The sequence below is a fragment of the Glossina fuscipes genome, unplaced genomic scaffold (assembly GCF_014805625.2).
Source record: "Glossina fuscipes isolate IAEA_lab_2018 unplaced genomic scaffold, Yale_Gfus_2 127, whole genome shotgun sequence".
Lineage (NCBI taxonomy): Eukaryota > Metazoa > Arthropoda > Insecta > Diptera > Glossinidae > Glossina > Glossina fuscipes.
The window spans coordinates 1,074,943-1,101,072 of NW_023998470.1; the positions used below are offsets into that span (position 1 = coordinate 1,074,943).

The following is a 26,130-nucleotide window of genomic DNA, read 5'->3' on the forward strand; positions in this document are numbered from 1 at the left end:
TTTAAATTATTTATGGTGGTCGTCATGATGTTAGTAAATTAATTTTTAGGGAAATAAAAGCTAAAACATTAACATATTGTTATGAAATTCGCTTTTATGAGATACAGTCCGTATCACTAAATCGTGGATATTTTGATCAAGAGAAATGCACTTCAAAGTTCTTTTATTTTACTACTTTGTCTTTCACAACAGTAGGAATATTTATTTACAATTTATTTTGGCCGTACTCTCAACTTCTACGTTCTTGCCAGACTAACTCTACTTTTCACAAATATTCTATTTATATACAATTTTACAAGCATCTTACTATACCTAATTTTTTGGCCACCGGTCCGAGACGTATGGGTCTAACCGGAATGTAGCTATACGCTGCCAAAAGTATGACCTTAGACTTTTAAAATAAGTAAGGTACCACGGGGGAATAAGTAAGGCTGCCCAGGGATCCTCTCTGCGGAGAATTGCTGGCTGCAGTTTTTGCTGCAGCAGAATCCTCGTAGTGTGGGTCCTCTGCCTGACCGCTGGGACGGCCCCTAGGGGAGTCTCGTGGTGGCTGTGGTTGCCCCCAATATCGCGGGAACATTAAATATTTGAGGTGTTAGGTAGGCCTCGCCTCCGTTAGAAGGAAGGGCATGCCATGCACATACCCAGCGGGCACCGCAGGGTGGAGCCTTTCCGGCAGGCATCTGCGTTAAACCCCCTAAAACTACTTCTATACCTAAATTTATGGTTATGGTCTAATTCCAGCCTGGTTTTTCCTCTAATCGTTTTCATCGGCCTGCACCTGCATGACGAGCCTGCGAATATGCACTTAGCTTTTACCTGTTTGCTTTTCCGATAGTCGTTTTCATCGGCCTGCGCCTTCATGAGGCGCCTGCGAATGCTCATTTGGTTTTTCCTTCTTTAGGGAATTTATTGTTACGAAAATTACTTAGCTGACATTAACTGAATTTGGGATTTTCGTAACAATGTTATCCCGTTCACACTTTTATGACACTAATGCTCTTGATATTGGTGGGCAGAAGAGATTCGGCCGCCGCTGAATTTAACTTTCGTACTTGTTTCAGGTTTTAAGCAAATTGTAAAGCTATCTAAGTGTAGATAGCAGCTTTTCCTCTAATTTTCATGATCGTTCTATTTGCAATAATAAACGGATCGACAAAAAAGTGATTATGACGAAAATAACTTACATTTTTAACTTGAATAAATTTACTTCGATACATACTTTCGGGTCTTGTAAAACGAATCTGTAACAAGTCTTCTGAACAGAAAAAAAAAAACAAGCACTAAAATCATATAATAAAGATCCTTTTCTTAATATTACTTTACCTAAATTGTTTTCAATAAAATCTTCTTGCTACCACGTTTGGCCTTGCAGGCGAATCTTTTCAACTGCATAATAAAATTTTAGCAAACGTATGGTTTACTCTTTCTTTTCTCTAGTCTTTAACTTTTTTGTATAGAAATTTTTTTTTTTTTTTGTTTTTCTATTCTAAGGATTTTCTTCTTTTAAGTGTTAGCAGCATTAAAAATTAAAGTTTCAATTTAGTTTAACTTTAATTGCTATTTGCTTGAAGAAAATATAATAAATTATTATTACATTTTTTCGGTATTTTTGTTTTCAACTAAAATAAAATGCAAAAGAATTAAAAACTTCTCTTCCAAAAAAAACAAAAAAAAAAAAAATATATATATATATATATATTTTTACAAATTGAATACATATTTTATGAATTATACATATATATACGCATACCCGAGACTGTGTTCGTATGCGTTTGGCCATAAAATTTTTATATATTCTTATTTATGTTGTAAATGAACAAAAATTAATAAAAGTTTTTCTTTTAATTTTTATAACTAAAAAAAAACTTGAAAACGAAATATTTTAATATGTTTTGCATAACTTACGTAAATGTTTTATTAATTGTTAGGTCAAGATTATGCTTGTACCAAATTTCTTTGCTTTCATAGTTCGTTAAAGAAGATTACGGAGGATAATCTAATCAATGAGTATCTTTCTCATTTAATTCTGCTCGAGTTCATTTTATAGAAACTGTTGTTCCTTTTTATTGCTGCAGAATATATTAAGTTTGCGCGAACGTAAGTAATGCCCAGAAGATTTCGTGAATCGTTTTAAGCTTGTCTGTCCTTATGTCTCGCATGTTTTGATATATTTTGATGAATTTTTACACACTGATGTGCTTTCATGCAAGAACGGACACTACTGAAACTAGTTCGGATTAGTTCTAATTAGGATTGAAAACTCGGTTCGTCTGCTGCAATTTACGAACTTGCTGTAACTGTGTCTCTGTATGGTAAAAAGGTAAAATTTGCAATATTTTATCGTGAAAATTAGTTTGTAGAAGTAGATTGTCAAACAAATCAACCCTACCGAAATTGGACCACGTAGGTTTATTTTTGGGCTACCAGCACTAATAAGGATTCTGAGGAAATCTTTACCCTTATACCCCAGACAAAAAGACCTAATTGTAAAAGTTTTATGTCGAAAATGGGTCCATTGTAGCAATTGAGCAAAAAAAATTAACATTGTGAAATCTGGACCTCATAAGGCTACTTCTTAGGCCCAAACAAGTGGAGGGATTATCATGAAAAACAAGCCCTTATGTAGAGAAAAGATCTAATATTTAGCTTTTTCTCGAAGGAAACTGAAAGATAATACATTTTTTAGGAAGTAAATTAAAGTTTTCAACATTTTGATTACACATGTTTTTTGGACATCGTTCAATCTTCGGACTTTCGCGAAAAGAATGCCTTTGCATGAAAATTATTTGTCATTTATGATGTTATGTTACTTAAAAGAGTGAATAATTGTGTCACGCGATTTGGTGTAGGGTATCTAGCGGCCGGCCTTGCCCAGCTATAGTGTTCTTCTCTGTTAACATGTTGTGTTTACTCTTTGCGCACTTCCCCCATGACTGACACTTTTTATACTACGGATACATAAAACTCGCGTTTAATTACTTCAGAAAAAAGCAGAAAATGAAATTAATTTTCTAAGCAAGATTTCCCTTACTGCACTTAGCAACATGAAGACATGCTAATGGTTTTATTGCATTTGTTTCTTTTATGCTATAAATTTTTATCAACCAGATCATATTAAATCTAAATTATTTTAACTCCCTACGGCGCCTCAAAGATGGTAGATTTTATTGCATTTAATTACGGCATTTATTTACTCTCACATTTAAATGGTTCCAAGCTAATCATGCTTTGCGATAGAAAAAAATCCTATTTTATTTGATGTCGTCGATGTTCTTTGTTACCCCTTTACTGTTACTATAAAGCATTTAAGTGACGCTCATAATGAAACAATCAGGACAACTTTAGCTGCAAACAATTAAATGAGCAAATTTAATGAAACTTATGATTAATTCTTAGGCACTGCAGAAATTAGAGCACAACACCTTTGACGAAGTATTTGGGCAAAAAAAAAAAAAAAACCTTGATTATGCTATATTAACGAATTGTGACAAAAAGCAAAAGGAGAAAAAAGAGCAATTTTTATAAAGTTTCGTGCCGTCCTCTGTTCTCTGAAGACACGTTTCCATCATCTTTGTACCGTTCGTAAAAAGACCGGAGCCTGTTCCCAATTGCAACAATTTGGCCTAGTTGCACAAATGATACGATGGAGACAAGCGCGTAACCTTCACCTCGCTTTTATGCTCCCCTCTATAGCACAGTTTGTAGAAAACGCACGTTTAAGCTCCTATCTTGACTTTAATACATCAATCAATATTCGTCGGGACTGCAAACGCCTGTCTAATAAAAAGTCAACGGCAAAATTTTAGTTCAAAGTATTCCCTTATCCGGTGTATTTTCCAAATCAATCTTCCGTTTGCACATCGTAAAATGATACTCTAGAGAAAACAAGTTGGATCAAATGTTGAGGTCACTCCGGAAACTGAAGCTAATTTTGATGGCCTTGGCAAATCGTTCTTTAGAAAAGGCACCGAAACACTAAAACAGCGATAGAATGGTTACAATTATTACTCTTGAAGAAGATTGCATTTATGTATAAAATTCAGTTTTACACAAAAAAAAAAGAAATTTTTCGCTTGGTCCCGCAAATTATTGACGGCTTAGACATATTTCACGTACACATATGTATATATCAACCACATCCCTGCATAAGTTCGGAGGACTATACGTAGATGCTCCCTTTACTGATAGATCCGTACAATATTTAGCTAGTAGCGACCTTTAAAAGAAGTATGTGGAAATTTCATGACGTACCGTTCACTAGCGTACAAAATAGAGAAAGTTGAGTTGAGCTGAGTTGACTTGATACTGGGGCTCGAAGAATATATTATTTTTTCTCTCCCTCTCCCTCTCTCTCTCTCGCTCTCTGTCTTTCTTCCCCTTTCGCTTTCTCTATCTGTTTTTATTACTATTTTGATTTTTTTGCAACACATTTTTTCCTTAGTTTTTTTTGCTTTCTGTAGAGACTTCCCCGCAAATGGTACGCTTTGTAAATTTTAGCATTGTGGGTGTTCTTGACTTTTAAAATACTTTTTCATTATTTCGCATTTACTATTACACAAAATTGCACTTGTTCGTATTTTGTTTACAATGGCGCAGTATCTAATAGCGTGCTTGTGATGAGCGTAAATTTTCCCCTTACTTTAAATTCTCTTTCAGCTGTTAAATTATTTCAACGTGTTTACGGCTTTCATTGCTATCGCATACAAAGCAAAGTATATTCACGTTGTTGTTTAATTTGCAACATCTGGAAATATGCATATATCTCTAGGCGCCATCAAATATATGAATCTATGATTTGTAGTGTTCACCAAACTGAGAGAAATATCTCCAGAGTAATTCACATCACTTTCTATTTTGATGTCTTAAATACTTGCCATTCGAATAAGTAGAATACGAAAATTGTGCTTGAGGGTGAACAAAAGATTATGATAAAGCGATAATACAGCCTTTCTAAATGATTATTTGATTAGACCGCCCAGTATTAAGCAAAGCGAAATTTTTGACGCCATACAAATCGGGTTACTGTTGAAGCTTGAGCATATGCCTAAACCAGTCGTTGTCGCGGATCGCAAACGTTATCTAGCTTTGTACAACATTCATATCTTGCTCTGAATGAGTCAAATGTTAGGCATCTCGCATGCTGCCTTCCATTCATGTTTATTTCCTTAGGATTTTACATTAATTTCTTTCATTATTACCCAGAGTCTTATCACATTATATTTACAATTTTTAAGATTTCATATAATTTTTGGCATTTTTATGATATCTCAACATTTAGCATAAGACTCCCATTTCCAAGTATTTGCAAATCATTTGCTCATAAAATAGTGATTAAAGTAAAATTTTCCATAAGTTTTTATGCGGGCAATTGTACAAAATGTGCAAAAAATAAATTGTGATCCAAGTTTTTTCAAGTATTTGCATACATTTTGTAAACACGTTAATGGCGCCCAGACTACAACGTAACTTCGGGGAGAGTTTATTGCAAAGTTTTTAAAAAAAAAAAAGAACATAAGTTGAAATGTTTTATTTGTTTTCATTTTGCGAATTATAATAAATATAAGAAACTCACATTCTCTCCTCCTAAGACAAATTGCATCAGTCGTCCAACTGATGCCCCGTTATTTATGAGATTTTGATAAATATTGTACTAATATTACTATAGTATTAGTATTCGGCTTTTTTAAGGCAATTTAAATTTTGTTTTTTCTTTTCACTCTGCTTTGATTGTGTCCTTCTGTGCAAGAAGGTGCACACCAAAGCGAACTGTTAAATAAAGTTTAGTCTCTTTAGCTTTTCTACCTACACCACTTGTTGTGTGATGTGTGCAACACCTAAACAGACCCACCGATTCAGAATCACTTTCTGTATGGATTTAAGGCTGTCTGTCCGTCTGTCGCGATCTTAACTGTGTTCAACATAAAGACTCGTCACAGTTCAGATAAAGATGTCTTGGCTATGCTATGTTCTTGGACGGATTGAACTTTCTCGATCACTTCCTATACAACAGTTTATTTTGAATATTCCTTGCAAGTATAACTGTAGTGGCACGTAGGGCACTTAAAGATGCGCCGTGGCATATAATAATATTTTCACTTGTTTAATTTATTGATAATTTCAATAAATTTTTGAATAGAAAAAGATTGCGTTGTCGTCTGCATCCCGAGGCTCAAAAATAAAGTTGTCTCTGACTATAATTTATTGGCTATTTTTGCTTTATGCTAAAGACTTATTTACTCATTGAGGCGTAGAATTTTTACATAATTCAAGGAAAAAGATAGTGGAAGAGACAATACCAAAAGGGAGAAAAAAATGTCAGGCAACTACGACGAAAGATCACAAGAGCAGAAAAAAAAATACACCTCTTAGCCATATACAACTAAGTGGTCTGCGGAGAACTTTTCATTAGTTCAAAGAATTACAAATAGACTGAAGGAACAAGCGACATAGACAAGACGTAAAAAGTTTAGGTTAATGTAAAGAAGAAAGAAGAAGAAACGATTATATTATAAAACAAAAGAAATGAACACGAAAAAAGGGTGATATAAAGAAGAAAACGGAAAACTTAGTTACTTTGAAAACAATTCCCATAGATCCTACATATATTGCGCAAATGCCCAAGGCTTCTTAGGCCTTGCAATAGTTAGTTACAATAAATTGTTAATTTAGACAAATTAAATGCAAGTCGACTAATTATCGGCTTATTTCAACTTTATTTTTACTTCTTTGTATTGAGAGCAATCTCAACTTTGGGGTATAAGATTGTCAAAAAATTGTAATTATTAATGCCGCGAGCCAAGTAGATTACAAATTCCTGAGATAGAAGAGCAAGTCTGCCGGCTGCGTGTAAACAACAAAGATTGATCGCCTCTCTCAAACAAATTATCGGAAGAACGAGAAGATCCATTATCTGCCATTATCTGCCAATGATCTACATAGTGCAGAATAGAAAGCTTCAATTCTTTATTAGAACCATCGATGACATGGCAGATAGGAAATAAATAAACCGATCGCATTCGCAATCTCGTTAAGAGTATCCCAGATGTTCTTCACTACTTCTTCCATTTGGCCAATGAAAAAAACATAATAAACTCATTAATTTTACACGCAGCGACGACAAAATCAAGGCTAATAAAGAAAAAGCTCGAGAGCAGTAATCGAAAGATAAGAAAATAACAAATAGCGACGATGCAGAAAGACCGGATAGAGAAAGCGTCCTTGTTTCAATAAGCGGATAGCGAGAGAAAGAAGGGAAATAAGAAAGTCTAAAAAGTGATAACCAAATAAAACAAGTCAGATAATCGTGTTCGATTATGACCGAATCTGTTATACCTATCGCCGTCGGTATGAAAGACTAAAAAGAGCAAAAAAGTATAAACCTGTATATTCTATAAAGTATATTTGTAGAAATGGACTACAAACTTATATATTGCTTCTGTTATGGTTTATGAGCGACGTGTGAAAAACACGGAAAGCAAAGGTATACACAGTCTCGATTGTATGGATACGTGCGCATTGTAGGCAAGTTCTTTTACCTGCGTTGTCTGTTTTCAAACTCTTTTGCAAAATGTAGACGCTGTCTTCTCTTTTGCGAACGGATTACACAGTTTAGTAGGCGGGCAACAGACGAACATGTTAGGCGAACTCCGAATTGAAAACTGTTTTATATATTTCTTGGGGATTTATATATTTCCTGGGGATTTGAAGTGCTTCTTCGTGTTATAAAAGTATTGAAAAAAAATTTTCTTTTGATACATAATAATATTAGGGAGGAGGGGTCAATTTTTCCGACTTTTCTGCTGGCGTTACATATTTCTGCTGTAGTTTATGAGTAATGAGGAAGAGGCCAGTTCTCAAAAAACCGTCTTTAGTTTTCGTGGTACTGTCGGCGTGTCCTTCGGTCAATTGGTCTATTTTCAATACCGGCCTGCGCCGAAATTCTTCCAAGCTTACCGTCAAATTTAAAGTTTGTAACTACATTTTAGCGGTCAGCAGAATGTTTACACAGACGGACAGACGGACAGACGGACATGCTCAAATCGATTGAGTATTTGATGGTGATCAAGAATATATATACTTTGCGGGGTCTCCTTCTGGGCGTTGCAACCCCTTCCATAAAATAAATCTATATCTCTCATCGTATAAAAAAAATTTATGCCGGAAGAGAAGAAAAATAAAGGATATTGATGTGGAGTAAAGTAAGGTGTGGTAAGGTAAAGTACAGTAAAACATAGTACAGTGCAGTATAGTAAAGTACGATAGAATAAAGAAAAAGTAGAAGTAAAGTGAATATTACGGTTAAGTAAAGTGGAGTAAACTAAGCGCAGAAAACCGCAGTAGTGCAAAGTCAACCTCAAGCAAAGTATGCGCAACGTTTAGTGGATTGTAGTAAAAAGATGTGAAGTGAAATGATGCAAAGTGAACTGAAGTGACCGAAAGAAGGAGAAAGAACTCTATTTTATGAATTGTACAAACAACTTGACTGTGGGGCCTAAAAACGGAAATGACAGAGGAAAAGAAGAACAAATAATCTTCCTAAACATGATCAATTAAATCCAATCCCTCCTAATTTGTTCATAAACCTCTCATTTGAAGAAAAACTATATAATTACAGTCTGTTGAAAATTAATGAAACAACAACGACGAAGCAAACAATTTGCTCAAAAAATTTATATATTTATTGTGCAACAATATCGTGCCGTAGCAGCGGCATTTTCATTTATTATAAATTTTACTTTATTGCCACTACACTGACAGTCCTAAAAATTTATACAAAGCATAAAATTGCATTTAGCAACAACAATAGAAATGAAAATTACGAATATATTATTACAAATTGTTCAGCTAATCATATGCAAACAAATGGAAACTAAACATATTGAGTCGAGGAAACAATGGTTATGGTTATATGTATAGAGAATAACTGAGATAGAATATATGCGCGATTATCAGAAATGATTTCCTGTCAGAATATATGCAGAAAGGAAACAAAATAGTGTTGTGTAGGAAATGCATGCGAGCTTGCAAAGCTCGGCATCAAATTTTGGCCCGTCTAACATAGTTTCAGGTTGAGGCTAAACAAATATTTCATTATAAAATTGCTACTTATTTTTTGCACACACTCACATACCGTAAACACTTGCTTATAGGTAAAATGTGGGAATGGTAATGTGTGACTATAAGCATGTGTAAATATTAAATGAAAATGATGAATATTACAAATATCAATTACTTTGTATGAACAGAGAGTTTGTTATTAAAATTTTACGCTCACTTGTTGTTAGCTTCTCTTCTCTTTACTATTACCCTTTTTGATTACTATTTATTTCCTCATCTTTTTTTTTTTTTTTGTTTGCTTTTTCATATTTAAAAATGAAAGTAAACAACTCTCTTACTGCTGATAGTGAATAAATAAAAGTTCACAGCAGCTTTTGCTGTTCCATATGTTATTCATTTAATATAAATTTCTTCGAATTTTTGTATAAAGGTATGCCATCAAATGTAGTCATTTCTCTATTAATTAGCTGCTAATGACGCTCTGTTTAGCAAAAAAAAAAAAAAAAAAAATAGTAAAAAGTTTTAATATTTGCGAACAGAAAATCTACACATTCACTTTGCAAGGCAATTTGGATCGTACAGCAATCGCAAAGAGACGACGTCGTAGATAAGGTGTTTTCTTTTGAGGACATCTTTGTACGGTTCTGCTGAAGACTGACACGGAACGTTAGTATCATGGCGTTCCTAATGAACTTCGAAATTCGAATTAAACTCTTTTTTATTTTTTTGGTTTGTTCTTTTCACCCTACTACACCACTTGTGGTGCAGTACCCAGAACGACTTGAGATATATTCACCTTTCATTATATCGTTTCAAAATAACTTTTCTACTGCTACTACTTAAGCTTGTCGGTCCGTGTATCGTTTTGTTTTCTCGTGTTCAACATACAGGCCGCAGTTTTCGAGACAGTTTGATGGCATTCGGTACATTAACGTCCTTTGGCCTGCCATTTTGAAATGGTTCCGATTGGACGACTCTTTCGACCACTTCCCAAATAACACTTTGTTTTGAAAAGTTGTAGAACGATGTTGGGTGTTTAATGTAGGGCCGTGGCCCACTGCAGGGTTTCTGCTTATTTGCACTTGAAGCAATTTTTGCAAACAAAAGTGGCCGTCAGAGCAATGTAACTTGAATGAAAGTAACAAGTGCCAAGAAAATCATTTATTGCTGATTTAATTAAGGAAACTACTTATTGCTTATTGGTAATACTGCTCCCCTCATAACAATGCGATTAAAATCGATGGCTTCTTTCATATCTCATCTTGCAGCGCTTTTATTTTCATAATAGAAAAAAGGAGCAAAGGCTTAAGCACACTTCAAAAGCAACGAACAACAGATTTGAAAGCACAATTGCATCCCTTCTAACGTGCATAATTAGACAACTAACTATGAACTTTATATCATTTCCTGGAACATGTAAATTCCTCTCTCTAAGCAACTTTTATTTCAATTCAATTCAATTCGTTTTGTTCCTTCATCTATTTTTCTGTTAAAAATGTGTGAAAGGAAAAACCCATGTTTTCATACATCAACTTTATATATATATATATATATATATATGTATATATATATAGCCTAAAGAACTTAACGACTTGCCCAGTTTATGCGCAGCTTATGCATAGGCAAACAGAAACTCAATGTTACCATACTTTTGAACAGTTCGTTAACCCATGCGTAGTTATTATCTAAAGCCAGTGAGGCAACAACTTAGCATTTTGTATCTAAGCCAAATGGATTTTACTGTGTATTTGCACACAAATAATGTGCTAACAAAGGTGTATTACGAGATGCATCTACACTGTTGCACACCTCCTATCCGAGCATGTTGAATACGTCTCGCATCCTCTCTCTCTTCCTCTCTCTCCCGGTTTTGCTATAAAAGTATTTATATTTTACATTATCCACATTGTCTACCTTGAGCTATAAATTTTCTAACCGAAGCTGCATTGTTGGCTGGTTGGCTGCTTGGTTAGTTAGTTGTTGGCTATAACTGTTCTTACAATAAATAGAAGTGGATTTTTTCATATCTGAAATACGTACTCATACATACATTCAGAAAACTCGTACATTTGATATTATTGTTGTCGATGTTTTGCCTGATTAAATAAATATTTAAAATTATAGCATTTTCGCAATTTGCATCGCTGCTTGAAATTTTAATAGAATATAATGTCTCGTCTTCCTTCCTACATTTTTTTCTTTTTTATTTTTTCAATCTCATCAAAATGCGTTATATTAAAAAAATTGAACAAAGCTGCCTATAAATACTATACAACAAGTGACTTCAGCATTTTTTTTATAAAATGCTAAAAATTAGACCTTATTGCTTGCTGAGAGCTGAAATTTAGAGCCTTTATATGGAAAAGGGATTGGAAAAATACGCCTGGTCTATGGTCTAAACTAAGCAAAGTAAAATAGTACGACTAATGGCTGCTTTGGACCAATTTTCGAATGAAGTGATAATGTCACGAAGAAATGGCCTCCGGCTGCAATCTAGTGGAAGCTGCGACCAAGCATGATGATAAAACTGCAGTGATATTTGATTCCGCGACTTACTAGGCCTTGCTGCCATGTAAGGACTATTTCCTGCAAGAATGCTTATATATAGGGGATCAAAAAAAATCCTCTACTATTCAAACTTTGCTCATTTATTTGGCAAGTCAAACTTTCTCAGTAAAAAGTTTTTGTTTTCTATAGAAATTACCCGTTGTTGTATTGGAGCAATTTTGCAAATTCAATTAGGATTTTACTAGAAATGTTGATAACGACTGAAAATTCCGTTGTTTCACTAGATTAAGGTGAGTTCTAGTTAACTTATTTCTACTCTATTTCCGCATTTTTTTCTCTCGATAAATTCATACATGGAACAAGCAAAATTTGAAGAACTCCTCCATGTTATCGGAATTTTGTTATCAATACTTTGTCCAACTATTCGCATAATATCGCCTAAATGGGACCATTACGATCGTTTCAATAACCAAAAAATTGAAATGCCACTAATCGCCACTGCGCCACTAAACCACGCATATGTAAATAGTGAAAATACGAGCGAACGAACACGAAGGAGCAGAGGAGGCTGCACAAAGAGACTTTCGATGATTACACAAATTTGTCTGCTTAGGTATTAGCGATTGCTGGGATCGGAAAGCTTATAAAATATTAGGAAAAAGGTAGCACACGAAAAAAGCACTATTCGGTGATCAGATCACTGCGTGGGATATATAATATAATGATATAGATCTCACGGAATTACGGAATAGTTTTGGGATTCAAAATACAAATCAATTATCTGTAGAGTTTCACTTTTAGGGTCTAGCGAAATCACTTTAACTGCAAACAGGACCTGTATAGGCTGGCTTTAAGCCAACTAATTCTATTGCTCGTGTTTGGAATACTTATCAAAGAGAATAGTAAATTGTCTAGTAATTCGTTTAAAGAAGGAAGCGGGGACACTTTTGCATCATTGCTTTCGGCGTTAAATAACGCAATCCCAACTGCATAGGGGAGTTCCGTAATGATGATAGAAATAACAATCAAGGATCAACATGCCACTGCTCTTTTCTTTTTTTTATAAAGCTACAATCAAATGCAGTCATATTGTAACAGTTAACGGCAGCCTCCTACTGGCTATGCAATCCAACTGTTCCTGGAACAAGTTGGTAGAATGGAAGTCATTATTTCAGCAAAGCAAGGCAGCATGCCTCATGCATGACGGATGCATCGAATTGTGGAAAACGCAATTCAGTGAGTAAAAAAGAGTTCTTAAAAAGGGACGCGCATACTTCTAGGCGTCATAAATTTTTAGAAAGCTTAGTATACCTTCGTCAGTCGCAAATGCGCTGAAACTTAATTAAATTCAAATTCATAAACAAATTTTATTTGTTCATAAACAATGCCACAAATATTACTTGGCGTTGATCATAAGAAGAAAGGTTTATTGAAACGAATATTTAAATCTTCTTAGTGTTATTTAAGAAACCTAAGCTAGACTATTATGTAAACGTAAAGGGACTAGAAATTATTTGAAAATTTTTAAAAATATTAATTAAAGATTAAAAAGTAAATGATTGACAGAAAACATAATTGTTTTCGACTTTCTACACATAAATAGAAGTCAATGTTCGATAACTTGTCAGGTGTTGTTAATAATGCTAAACTACTTCTAATCACTTTCATGCTAATACATGAATAGTATGGATACGGAATAAAAATATTTAATTTATTGATATTAGTTGGAGGGAAAACCACATTTGTATTTACTGCAACACTGCCAGCCAATAAACTTTTAAGTTTGCACAGCAAATACAAATACCAATAAAATCATGCATATATACATAGATTGAATTATAGCCCATGAAAAGTAAAGAAAAACAATAAATTGCCTAACACATGTGTGCTTTAAGCTTATAAAACAATTTTTGTTACAAATATTTAATGTATTTTAGAAGAAATCCAAGGTTTCAAGACATCTGATAATGCAAATATATGACCGACGCTATACTCGTATGTCCATATAGATGCACATATATATGTGAGCTTCTCTTTATCATATTTATTTAATCATACGACAATAAGCCTAAACTGGTTCATTAATTTAACAAAACATTATTTATGAACTTTATTTAACTATACACACATACGCGCACACGTAGGCGCATTTAGATATGCACCCGAGGTAGATTGCCATTGCTTCGCTTCCGCTACTCTTCTTGTATTTACCAAATTTATAAATTCTGAACACAATGTACGATACATGCATGAAGGTTAGCTAAGGGAAAAACTTCGTGGCGTTTTTTCATCAAAATTTAATTAACACATGCCTAGTATTATGGATAAACTTTCTCAAAGCGAATATTTTCCATTTTTAGTGATAATCGTTTGCGATTTTCCTGATGACTCCATTATGTCCGCCCTGCAGAATATCTGGGATTTCTAGATGGAAAGCTGAGGGCAGTGACTTTTTGCACCTCTTCTAAAGTGATTCTTGCACTATTAAGAGAGATCTGCCGAAAGTGAAAAAAATTGTAGTGGCCTGGGATAGGATCAGCGCTATATAAAGGATGCACATCCAGACTTCGTAGTCTCGTAGATTCTCTTAATTTTTGCCGAGTCATTAAGGATAACGTTGATCTGTTGATCAATTCTGAACACTCTGTCTTAATTGCGCCCATTAATCGCCTTAGTTTTCATCAATAGTAAGAAAGTGAAAACAGGAAATCGTGCTGTGAGGCATGATTAACTTACAATCCACTTAAATGAAAAACATTACTTTACGTGACGTCAATCAGGGCCTTGCCATCCTTAATACAACTATGATTGCCAATTTTCTTAAAAATGACAAGATGACAAGATTTGATTTCGCTTCATGTGTGATTTGCCGAGGTGAAGGTTTAGTTTTAAAGCACCGTCACCGTTTTAAAGCATTTGGTTGACTTTATCGGTAACGGATCGATCAGAATGCGACGAGTCCAGAGCGGAAACGACCCAACCGAAGTATTATCGCTTAAAACGAAGTCATATTGTAATATAAGCCATTTTTTTTTGGGAAATTTTGCCTCTTTTTTTTCAAAGCGATTTCCTTCGATCGAATTGATAAATAATACAACGTTTTATTGCTTTGATTATCTACAGAATATCACCTTTCGAATGCGCCATAGTATAACTTTACAGGGCGAATATTACCAAAGTTAAATATAAGAATTCGAGACTTATCGATTAGTGAAAACGCTACGAAGTTTTTCCTTTACTTATTATGCCATTCATATATGTGCTTACATGTGGGTATAATATTCCTATTTTAACGATTACTAGATAATGATAAATCTTTCAACATTTTACAAATTAGATAATCAGCTCTCCTCATATTAGTTGCAAGCATGTACGTAATGCACAAATTTACTCAACACAATATATTGTGCGTGTTAGTGCATAAGAGAATATCAAACCATTTCCGACAATTGTTACCTTTTCTTTTACACATTCACACACGCTCGGTGATAGACATACATACAAGCAAAGTACATTCTATTCTTCCGATTTTGTTGTAATTGTCTTCCATTAATTTAAATTATTGGTATTCAAGATCTATTGCAGCTCTGTGTTAGTCTGTATGCTTTTCTACCTGAGTTCGCATGTAATGTTGTATTGTATTTACTTAGGCTTACACATCTAATCAGGTATTTAGTAACAGCTGGACATACAAATACACAGCCGAAGCTTTTCAATTGATTTATCACCAAACACTTCGGTCTTGTATAACATTAAGCTTGTGTGCATATTCTACCTCTAGCATCTTCTTACTTTAAACGCTATTGTCTTGTGTTGTGCTTTGCTCATACGAATAAAATGTATGTCGCATTAACCGGCCACTCACTACTTATTTTATGTTCACTATGACTTTATTGTTGTTTATTATTATTATGAAGCTTATATAAAGACTAACACTTTACTATTTACTCGAATGCAGGTAAACAGTTAGTTGGAACCATGTTCAATATGTTAAATAATCAGGAATTTACTTTTGTTTAAATTGCTTTTCTATGTACTCTATGTTTGTATATACGAATAAAGTGTCACGTCTTTATAATTCTATTAAGAGAAAATATGCATAACATTCGGTCACATTTGATCGGAAGAAATAATGTAACATCTCTCAAATGCTCGATGTATTGATATTTGAAATTTATTTCAAACATAATTTCTCTAATGTCATCTGCTTTTAACTAATTAATCATTTTTTATTGCATTTGGAATATGCCTGTCAAACAGGCAGACACTCAAATACACCTAGACTTATCTAACAAAATTTAATTAAAATTTACATTTGCTTGCATGAGGTGTATTTGAGTGTTTCGTTATACTCTTACTTATCGGGACATTACCATTAAAATATAGAAAGGAATATATTGTTTTTAAGTTAGATTAAGCGGCGAGTGCGCTAGCAAGGATCAGATGTTTTCATTTTTCTCCCCTTTTCTCTTTTCGTAAAAAAATTAACACCTGTTTCACTGTTTTAAAATTGCATCAGTTATTTCTACCTTCAACATGTCAACATTACATGCACCATCGCACCTGTATTCTAAACCAAAGAACCAGTTGATTAAACCGCAACCGTCATTGTCACGGCAGCTGAATTTTATAGCGGGCCGATACATTGCATCATCAATACTTAGCAAGTTGTCGCATAAACGACGCGAACACACCATCGAGATGTCATCGGCGATATCGCAATCCGTCTGGTTGCAGACTTCTTTGCTTAGTAATCAGCTAGATGTCTGTCTGAGAGAGCTAGTGAAGTGGTAGTGTGATTGGATGCCTGGCGTTGCTAGGTCGATACTTTTTCTTGTACATTGAAAAGCCGTGGGAATTGGATTGCAATCCAGGACAAGACCAATGCAGGAATGAGTATAACTAATTATCGCGTAATAACAAGAATCCAAAAGTATGTCTATCACGGGGATTAAGATACCCAACTCGATAAGTCGTATGCAGATGGAATGGGCGTGTGCGTGGCTGAATGCATATGGAAAATCGGCCCGGGAGCGACGCACTGCCTGACGACTGTACACAACCCCTCGTGGAGTATCATGGTAGCTGTGGTTATTTCAAACCGGATATCTCTAAGGAAGTAAATAATTGTAGGGGTTAGAATAACCTCCCGGTATCCAGAGGGGAGCGGTGGGACCATAAATTCTCATATCCGGCATATAGTCCCTCTAAGTGAGACGGAATTGACTTGCAAACATGGGAAAGCAAGCGTATATATAATGAATAATTTAAGCCTGATTAAGTTATCCTGGCAGATGCAGACACTTAATTCCAAAATCGATAGGGGATTATCAGTTCGTTTTTCGTTTTACTCATCGGGCGTCCACTTAAGTATAAAATTTGCATTTTTTTTCTTCCTTCAATACATGCGTTTGCTGGTAAGCCTATCGAAAACACACACACCCTGGGTAGACAAAGCGTATGTGGACGGAGTCCATAAGTACAGATTTTCAAATCAATTAAAAATTAGGTCTGTTTCCAAAATGGATATAAAAAATGACAAAAAAAAAAAAAAAATTTTAATTCGCTTTCTTCCCAAAATATAATCAACAAATGCTTCTACATAAATAAACAATGCTAGAAAATATATATACATAATATGACATCCCGCTAAAGGAAACCTCGCACCGTTGTGTCAACACCAAACACACATCGTAATAATAAACGAATTTTACTATTTAATATTAGATGTGAGGAATTTACCCATAGAAGATACCTTTAGCAGTAAAAAGAAAAGTTTTTTGTACAAAAGCATGACAAAATTAATATTTATCTTGTAATAATATTTTATCTTTATGTATATATACCTGATAGTGAGCCCTATATTATCGCTATATCAAAAGGCGGTCGTTAAAATTCTATAAATCATGTCATACACTTACTAAAAACAAAGTATCAGTAACTAAATTACTTTTACATGCAAATATTTAAAGGCGATGTTAAACTTGAAAAAGGACGCTTAATATCATCAGGTTATAATAATGAATTTTCTTTAGAGCTCATTAAAAACTCACAAAATGTGAGTAAAAGTTGAAAATTGAAAGACCGAAAAAATGCTGAGAACACCAACCGATCTCTAAAGTATTAGTTTCAAAGAAGCTGTATCAAGCATATTTTGCAGCCAACTATGACTGTTCATCTCTAACTTGAAAAGACAAAATTAAAGGCAATTATTTTAAAATAAGTTTCTTAAGGAAAAGAAAAGATGTACTGTGTAATTAATATTGTGTTGTGTGCGCGTGTATGTGTATGTGTGTGCCTAAGTGTTTAAAGAAAATTCTTAAGAGAGTTCAACACTTGACTAAATTGTAGTTAAGTTACGCTTATGTAAATTATATATATATATATATATATATTACGCTTATGTAAATTATATATATATATATATATATATATATGCATGTATGTACATGCGCTTATGCAGTTAGGGATGAATGAACAAATGTATGTACACATCATTATAAGGCTAAAGTAATATTAGCATCAGCTGTGCGACTGTGTGAAAAACCACTTGAGATACTCAATCAACTCGGTTTTGAGTTTTCTCTCTGTGTAAATTTATTTATATATTTAAATAAGTAAGTGTAAGAGTAAGTGCATAAAAGTACTCTTAAGCCTACGTGCATTCATCGCTTTACATAGGCGTGCAATGTACTTGTTAATTTTCTATATATATATATATATATATAGCTTCGCTCCTCAATCAAGCAGAAGTAATATAATCAGCCTTGATAGACGTTTGTGATGAATTCTCAAACTAATATCGATAACATTGTAAGAGCAACACCATTCAAATATGTTTTAATAGTGGCAATACAACAATATGCTTAACTGCGTGTTTATATGTATATGTGTTCATGTGTGCACTTTTACAATTGGATGGCATTGTGTGCATTGTGTTTGAACACAAGAACAATTGTTGACACTGAAACAGTCAGATCGACAGATGAATCTGATTGAAAATGAAACTAATATTGAAGTGTTCTTGTGTTCATTTCATACATAATACTCGTGTTTCAAGAGTATGTCTATCAACAACAGTACAACAGCCGCCATTATTATATATTGTACATGTTGACACACTATGTATTAACCCATAGATGTCATGGTATTCGGCATTTTCTTCGCCTTTTTCTTCTTCTATTTTATATGCACACTTGGCGCCTCGATTTCCTATTCCACTAGCAAGTTATCTCAGTTGTCTTAATATTTCTTCTCCTAACACGGTTTTCTTATTATTTACAAATCGAGATATCTAAGGCTGTAGCTGGTGTTGATGCTGCAATGCAAGGCCATGATGCTTTTTAGTAAGTATGACCTGCTGCTATATTGCTCTGTCTGTTGTTATTCCCTGTAACAATTCATCATTTCATTCATTCTTACATACGTTAACACATATTCCAAGCTTTTGCGGTTCGAATCTGTTGAGATTTTATTGTGTTAAGATATTGTATGAGTTTCGGTTTCAAAAACAATGCATTCATGGCTTGTTTTATATGGGTCGGTCGGTCCCTCATGCCCTCCGTGTTTCCCTATGTACATATTACGTACGAAGTTGCAAGTGCGTGCTTCTATGTGCCTATATAGCTAACGTATGCTTAGAAGAATTTTGCATGTTTGTAGGTTCTTAAGGCGCGAACACATTAATGCCTAACACGTCATAGGATATAGTTAGCATACATGTATGCTAAAGAACGAACAAATTCTGTTTCAGTTATGCTGGTTGTTGCTATTTTTGTTGTGTGCTGTTGTTTTGCGTTGTATTCTTGTTTAATTACTCCATAGGATTTACAAACAATAGCGTTATTCAGCTTAATACCTCTACCCCCTACGTCGAGGACGTCAGAATCAACCCAATTAGTGTAAAGCGCTTGCCGGAGATTTTCTTTTCTACGGTTTGTTTAAGCGCTTTGCGTGAACCTTAAATTAATGGTAATGTTCTTATAGTTACCCACGGACTTAAAGGCTTTCTCGCAAAAGCTTTTCTAACTATAAATCCCCAGTGCAAAATTCCTGCATGTATGCGTGTAAAGGAATTTTTATGTCATTTTTTTTTTTGTTTTTTTTTTTTTTTTTGTCTTTACAAGGCACATGAAATTCAACAAGAACATTATGTGTCCCTGTGCGTGTTGTTATTTAGGTTAGCTTGAGGATAAAAGTTGTTATTGTTTGTTGCTTTGTTATTGCTGTTGTTTTCGTTATTTCTGTTATTGTTGAAAACAATTGGCTGTAATTAAAGAAAAGCTACCGACACTTTGTAAGATGCTATTAAGGTTTATGTGCGAGAACACGTATTTTTAAATAGTTTATGTTAACTAACAATTTTCGCATAGCTTTACTGTTGACCCACGAAACCTATAATTTTCGTGGGATAAAATTAAAAAGATTAAAATAAATAATGCGTTTGAAGTAATATCTCTCGCCTTCTCCCTGTCTTCTATCGCAGACCCTTCCTTATCGTTACTGTACTTGCAATTAGTGATGATGTTCTTTTAATTTATTAAAAAAGGAATAATAATAAAAATTTCGCACTACCACCTGCTCGCTCTCATTCAATTAAATTGTGAAGACACATTGTATGTCAGAAGCTAATCGCACATTGATGGCCAATTAAATATTATTTCTTCAACATTTTACTCATCTATTTTTGCCGAAGTTTATCGGACCTACGGTTTGATACTTGGTATGTAAATGTGAATCAACAATTTTCATAAAGAAAATACAAGCCTGTATATAGTATGAAAATGGAAACGAAAAACTTGTCCAGTTTGACACTAATTACATCGACATCTAAGGTTATCTAAGGGCAAATTCCGGTTTCACTTATACACACATTATGCAAGCTACGGTTGCTAAAATTAAAGCTCACTGCAATTATCCTTTGGAGTTAATCGCATCATTAATTGCTAAGGCCGCGGCTACAGGACTTTATTTGTATAAAGCAGATTTTGTTGAAGTGGGCAGATAGATACCCAGAGCTAAATGAACCCGGCCTCTTACGACGGTCGCAGTATAATTTTACAAGTTGTATTTATGGGTGTTAGAAACGCAAGCCCAAATGCCTGCTTGTTTGCGTATAACTTTTTTTAAACGATCGAGATCATTTTTTTTGTTTTTGGAGTCCGAAATGCCATGTGTGATGGCTCTCTAAATCAAGTTTTGACTCATGCTTCAAACTCTAACTATGGCTGAAGTTGACTATTAACAAATATTGTCTTTTATATACCATAAGCTGTTAAAATTAGTTAAAAGTAGAGGAACACGCCGCGGTAGTTGGATAAGTCGATCTTTAACTTATGCATTAACCTTTTAACTGCTTCGAAGACTGTTGTGAATAGAACATGCTATATACCTTCGTTCCGTAGGTCGTAACAGATATGATTTAGGCTTTCACTCTTTAACTGAAATGAAAGCTGTTCATCTCTACAGTAACCGAAAAAGTGAAGAGTTTTATTTTGAAAGAAAAACAAGTTTTCTCATTACTTTCGTGCACAGTAAGATAAATTGAAAATTGCTTTTTATACTCGCTGCAGGTGGTGGGCAGTTCAGCAACTTTGCAGCCACACAAATAGACGACATTGCTTGCATGCATGGTAAAACGTTCGCAGTTCAGGTAAGCGCAATACAAATTCTCTGAATAAATCTGTCAAAGCGTAGTCTTGCTTAAAAGAACTAGTTAAAGCCAGGACTTGTTTTGTTCATTTACAAAAGTAAAACGCAGAATATCATGTGGCGATGAAATACCTGTGCAAACAAACAATGAAATGAAAAAGGAAATTACGTTTAATATTAACCGTAACCGCTACATGTATTTTTAGAACGAATTCTGCCGCCATGTGCTTCATAGGTTCGTATCTTGGACGGGAAGGATACAATCGACCCAAGATTTATGAGAGAGCTGCGTTGAGAAATTCAGCTACGAACTGAACCTCATACGGAAGTCATCTCTGAGTGTGAGGATTAAAGTAAAAGGGCAATGCTCCACCATACGCGAAAGAAAAATAGAAAATATTGCGAGTAGGCTCAGAATAATACAATTGGAATTTTCATATTATCTATGTCCTTGATTTCGTTATGTACCACAGGCCAACTATGACAGTTAGCTTCGTTCAGGTCATTCACATTTTAATTTAAAGAAGATTATGGAGTGGCTGGACTTAATTCAGGCAACACGCATTTCAGTTTAAAGAATATTTTTATAGCTAACGAATTCACGATGAGAATGCGCATAGGACTTTCGTCAGATTCTCATCGAAAAAAAATTTTAGCAAACCTTGCCAACCATGTTTGCGATGTTTTTAAAAGGAAGGGAATTTAAGCGTTGCTTTTGTAAGTGACATTAACGTTAAAATTCTGAATAAAAAACAGTTAAGACTTACCCCGATTTCCATTCTCAAAGCAGTCAATAACGCATGAAATTGTTAATGAAGATATTGGCATCATTTTTGTTATACCCTTCCGATGCCATCCCTGGTATTGATATAAAGACACCATTTTTAATGGACACGACCCATTGAGGATCATTTTCAGAATCGATTTAATCATGTCTCTCTATTCATCCATTTAGTGCCTGCCTACATGTGTTTGCGCTCAACCTAAAGGTCCCAAATTCTTAAACACTTTGGATGAAATAATATGAACGCTCTTGAAAATGCATTCGATCGCCTCATTTTTAAGGCCGCTCTTCACGTAAAGTATTAGGTTTTGAAGACATTATTTGAAACGACATTTTTTTTTTTCAATCTCATCGGCAAACATCGGTTAAAAAAATAACATTTCAAAGATGAATTTAATAAATGTGGAAAGTTTGGACGGGTTGTTGTCATGTTTTGTTTTTCCTTCCCATGTAAACATTCCTACAAAATATATCAGCCCTTATATACTAACAAAGTCGATTAGCGCCTAATTTAGGCCAAAAAAATATATTTCCCGGCCTTCTACCAGAGTTTTCAAGAAAAGTAGGTCTTAACCTGACCACAATGAGTAGTTCTGAGTATTTCATGATGAAAGAAGATTAAATATGATATCATGCTAAGTAGTTCGTAATATTTAACAGCCAGCTTGACGGGATTGTAAGGTCTCCAAACTGTTTTTGTTTTTCGACGTCTTAGGATTTTGGTTAAAAAATGCATTGATTGACAATGACTTCTTCGCAATGGGTAAACTCGACCATATTCACCACAACTAGCCCGCGCTCACTCTGAGCTTAAGAAACTCACTTTCAAATGGAAGGGAGTTTGCCTAGCAAAAGAAGTTAAGATGACGGTTCTCATTCCCTCCATGAAGAAAATATGTTTATTGTAATGGAGAACATAAAGAAAGATCAACACAAAAAAAGATTTCAACTCATTAATGTTGCACGAAAGTTTTATGCGACTTGGAAAGTACATCACCGAGAAACAAAAGTAAATACATTACCCTCAAGGGTCAATAGATGCTTTGATGATCCATGTTAATCCAGTTTTATGCCGTGAATTTTCTGATTGACTTGTAAAGCATTTATGAAGCATGGAAATGGGGATGTACCGCAGAATGCATGCGTCTCTTGATAAGTGCACAAGTTGGAAACAATTTGGTCCTAACTTTAGTTCGGTTATTTTTTAAACACTTTTCCTAGAAAACCGAATTATTATTCGACTTTTTTTTATTCACTCTCATAAGTTTGAAAGGTGCAGACAGTTAATCGCATTTCCATACATCGGAAGATTTAAGGATCTTCCAACTTCCCACTTTGAATTCGCTAGTTTTCGTATCCCTTTCACTTTGAGAATTCTTAAGTTTAATAAATAAATTATTTCGTATAAATGTTTAGTGGGATAATTTAGAAGTTTGTGCAGAACATTTTTCGGATTGCCTGCAATTAATGAAACTTTTGATTTGAGCATTGAAGAGCGGAGCATTAAATTGAACATTTTCTATAATCGTTTTTTTCTTTTGCTTTTTTGCTTTGGAAAGTTTCTGCTTAAAATTTACTAAATAGGTTTTATAACTAATATTGCTTTATACAAAAAAAAAAGAACATTTTATGCGATTATACAAACAGTTGGGAAACATCTTGAAGGCAAAGAAGTACTTACCATTACAAATGACTATAATGAATATTAATCCAACAATAAGTAGATTGCGATTCGTAGTAAAATTTGTACAAATGCCATTTAATTTATAACAAGTTAAGGGGGCAGCAGCAGCACATGAAGATGATGGCCGCGATCGTCGGCGTGAAGAGGAGGATGCTTCAACAGTAATCATTGAAGTGGCGACGTTGCCGGTTGTCGTTGAAAATTTTACATTAGCTAATGAATCATTCGTTCGACGGATAATAGAGGATAACATTTTGCTCGGGTGATTTTGTTGGCGTTTCATACAATTGTTAAGAGGCAGATTTGTTCGTCTACGAAGTAGTGGCAGTAGTAGTATCAGTATCAGCAGTATCAGCAGCAGCAGCAGCAGCAGCAGCAGTAGTAGTAGTAGCAGTAGTTAGTTCTTCTTGCGCTAAGAGTAGTTGTAATGCTTCCAGTAATAGCGGTAATATTATTTGTAGTACTTATTGGCAGTGATTTTAATTTCTCTTTATTAAATATATTAACATTTAGATAAATGCAATTTTAACAAAACTGACACTAACGAGCGTAGTGTATTCGAAACAAACAAACAAAGTTATCAGTTATTTACTTTCTGCTTTGTTTTTCCTTAAACACATTTCATTGTTATTGTGAGAATGTCAAAAAACACATTGAAATATTATAAATTGATTGTTTATGACAGATTTAAATGCACACACGTGTTACACTTCCTTAGCGATATATGTAAGCAAATGACGTGAACTCGACAAATGTTTTAACTAAATCACGCACTTTTTTTCCTATTCAAGTTTCATTCGTATTAACAGACGACGTAAGCTATAGATATTTGCTGAAGATATAAGGGATTGTTGCTGCTGTTGTTGATGTTGTTGATATTGATGATGATGATGATGGTGGTGTTATTGTTTTTCTTTTCCTTTTTGTTTGTTTTTTCTTCTTTCTTAATATATCTGACAATATTGCTGACACTGCTATCGAGCATCATATAATTCGAGTCTTGCACACAAATGACTTAAGGAAATGTGAAAGAGTACAAATCAATCAAATAATTCATTTGCCAGATAAACTAAAACGTTAATCAACGTAACGTTAAAGTTTAAGATATATTTGTTTTTGTTCAATTTTGTTCAATTTTATTCGATATTTTTGTTGTTGTTGTTTTCTGTTTTGTTTAGCTATTTAATGACACGTTGACTTATTTAGATAAATCGCTGGTGGTTTGTTTCTTACAATTTAAACTCGCTACGAACTACAGGCAAATTAATTACCAGCAATGCCTTGTTATTCTTATGGGTAATGTTAATGTTAATGCCTTCGTTGTTGTTGTTGTTGTTGTTGCTGTTGTTGCTGATGTGATGTGTCTCTTGTTCTTGTTATGATTGTAACACTCATAATTAATAATTTCCTGCTTGAAGGAAAAATTCTCTTTTTTTTTTTGATGTTATTTGATTTTTGTAATATTTTATGAAATCTTTTTTTAATCTCCAACTAAAGCAACACTTATGCTCCAAAAAAAGAAAAGAAAGAAAAATGTTCTATTTTTTGTTTATATTAGTTTTGTATTTCGAACAAAACTTTTTTTTTAAATAAATTTTTTCATTCCATTTTGTACCGGTGCTATATAAACTTTTTTGCCAGCACTGTAATCCGCCAACAATCCTTCTTCACAACGAAACCTATTACGTTTGAATTGTTTGTTTGTTTATTTATTAGTTCATCTATTGACAAAAAAAAAAAATGGTTTTATATTAATTTTTTTTTTGTTTTTGTGCTTTATTGCTACCTTATTTTATAAAATTTTTGTATTTCAATTCGTTTTTATTTTATTTTTTATTTATTTATTTCTTTTTTTATACTGTTTTTATATTTTTTTCTAGCAAATCTAACAAAATGTTTTCTATCATTTGATTACACTGGCTGTCGTAACGAAATCCAGCAACAAATTCCATTGTTTTTCGCGATTTTCCTATTGCTGTCTATGCACGTATACACACACACAAATACATGTATATTTAAGCGCAAATATATATATGTTTTTTGTTTTGAATTTAGATTTTTCTCGGTTTTAGCGTCTATTTCATATCGTTGACTTTATTATCGTCATCATTATCAACATCGTTATGATCATCATTATCATCGTCGTCAGCAGGCTCCTCATCATTTTTATGTAGTTTTTAGTTCAAAAGTCTTTTTCCTATACATGTACATATATAAATATATATATATAAATATATAGATATGTAAATATACATACATATATATATATATGTATATATATAAATCTTGCTGTTTGTTGTTGTTGTCGTAGTTGTTTTAACAGTTGCAAATTATTTTTTTAACGAAAAAGTTATATCACTTTATATTTTAGGAAATTGTTATTTCCGTTTTTGATTTTTCACTTACTTGTATATGCTTATAACGCTGAAAATAGAAACAAGAA

The 26,130-nt window shown here is 33.8% G+C and overlaps 1 protein-coding gene across 1 annotated transcript in view; it reads right to left on the reverse strand.

The window, feature by feature from the left end:
- Window positions 1-25,030, reverse strand: part of LOC119640736 — an 84,027-nt gene extending 58,997 nt beyond the window's left edge. The window contains exon 1 of the mRNA XM_038038940.1: window positions 23,685-25,030. Coding sequence (XP_037894868.1) covers window positions 23,685-23,970 — 286 coding nt within the window. The 5' untranslated portion in view covers window positions 23,971-25,030. The remainder of the gene's footprint in view (window positions 1-23,684) is intronic.
- Between the last annotated feature and the right edge of the window lie 1,100 nt (window positions 25,031-26,130).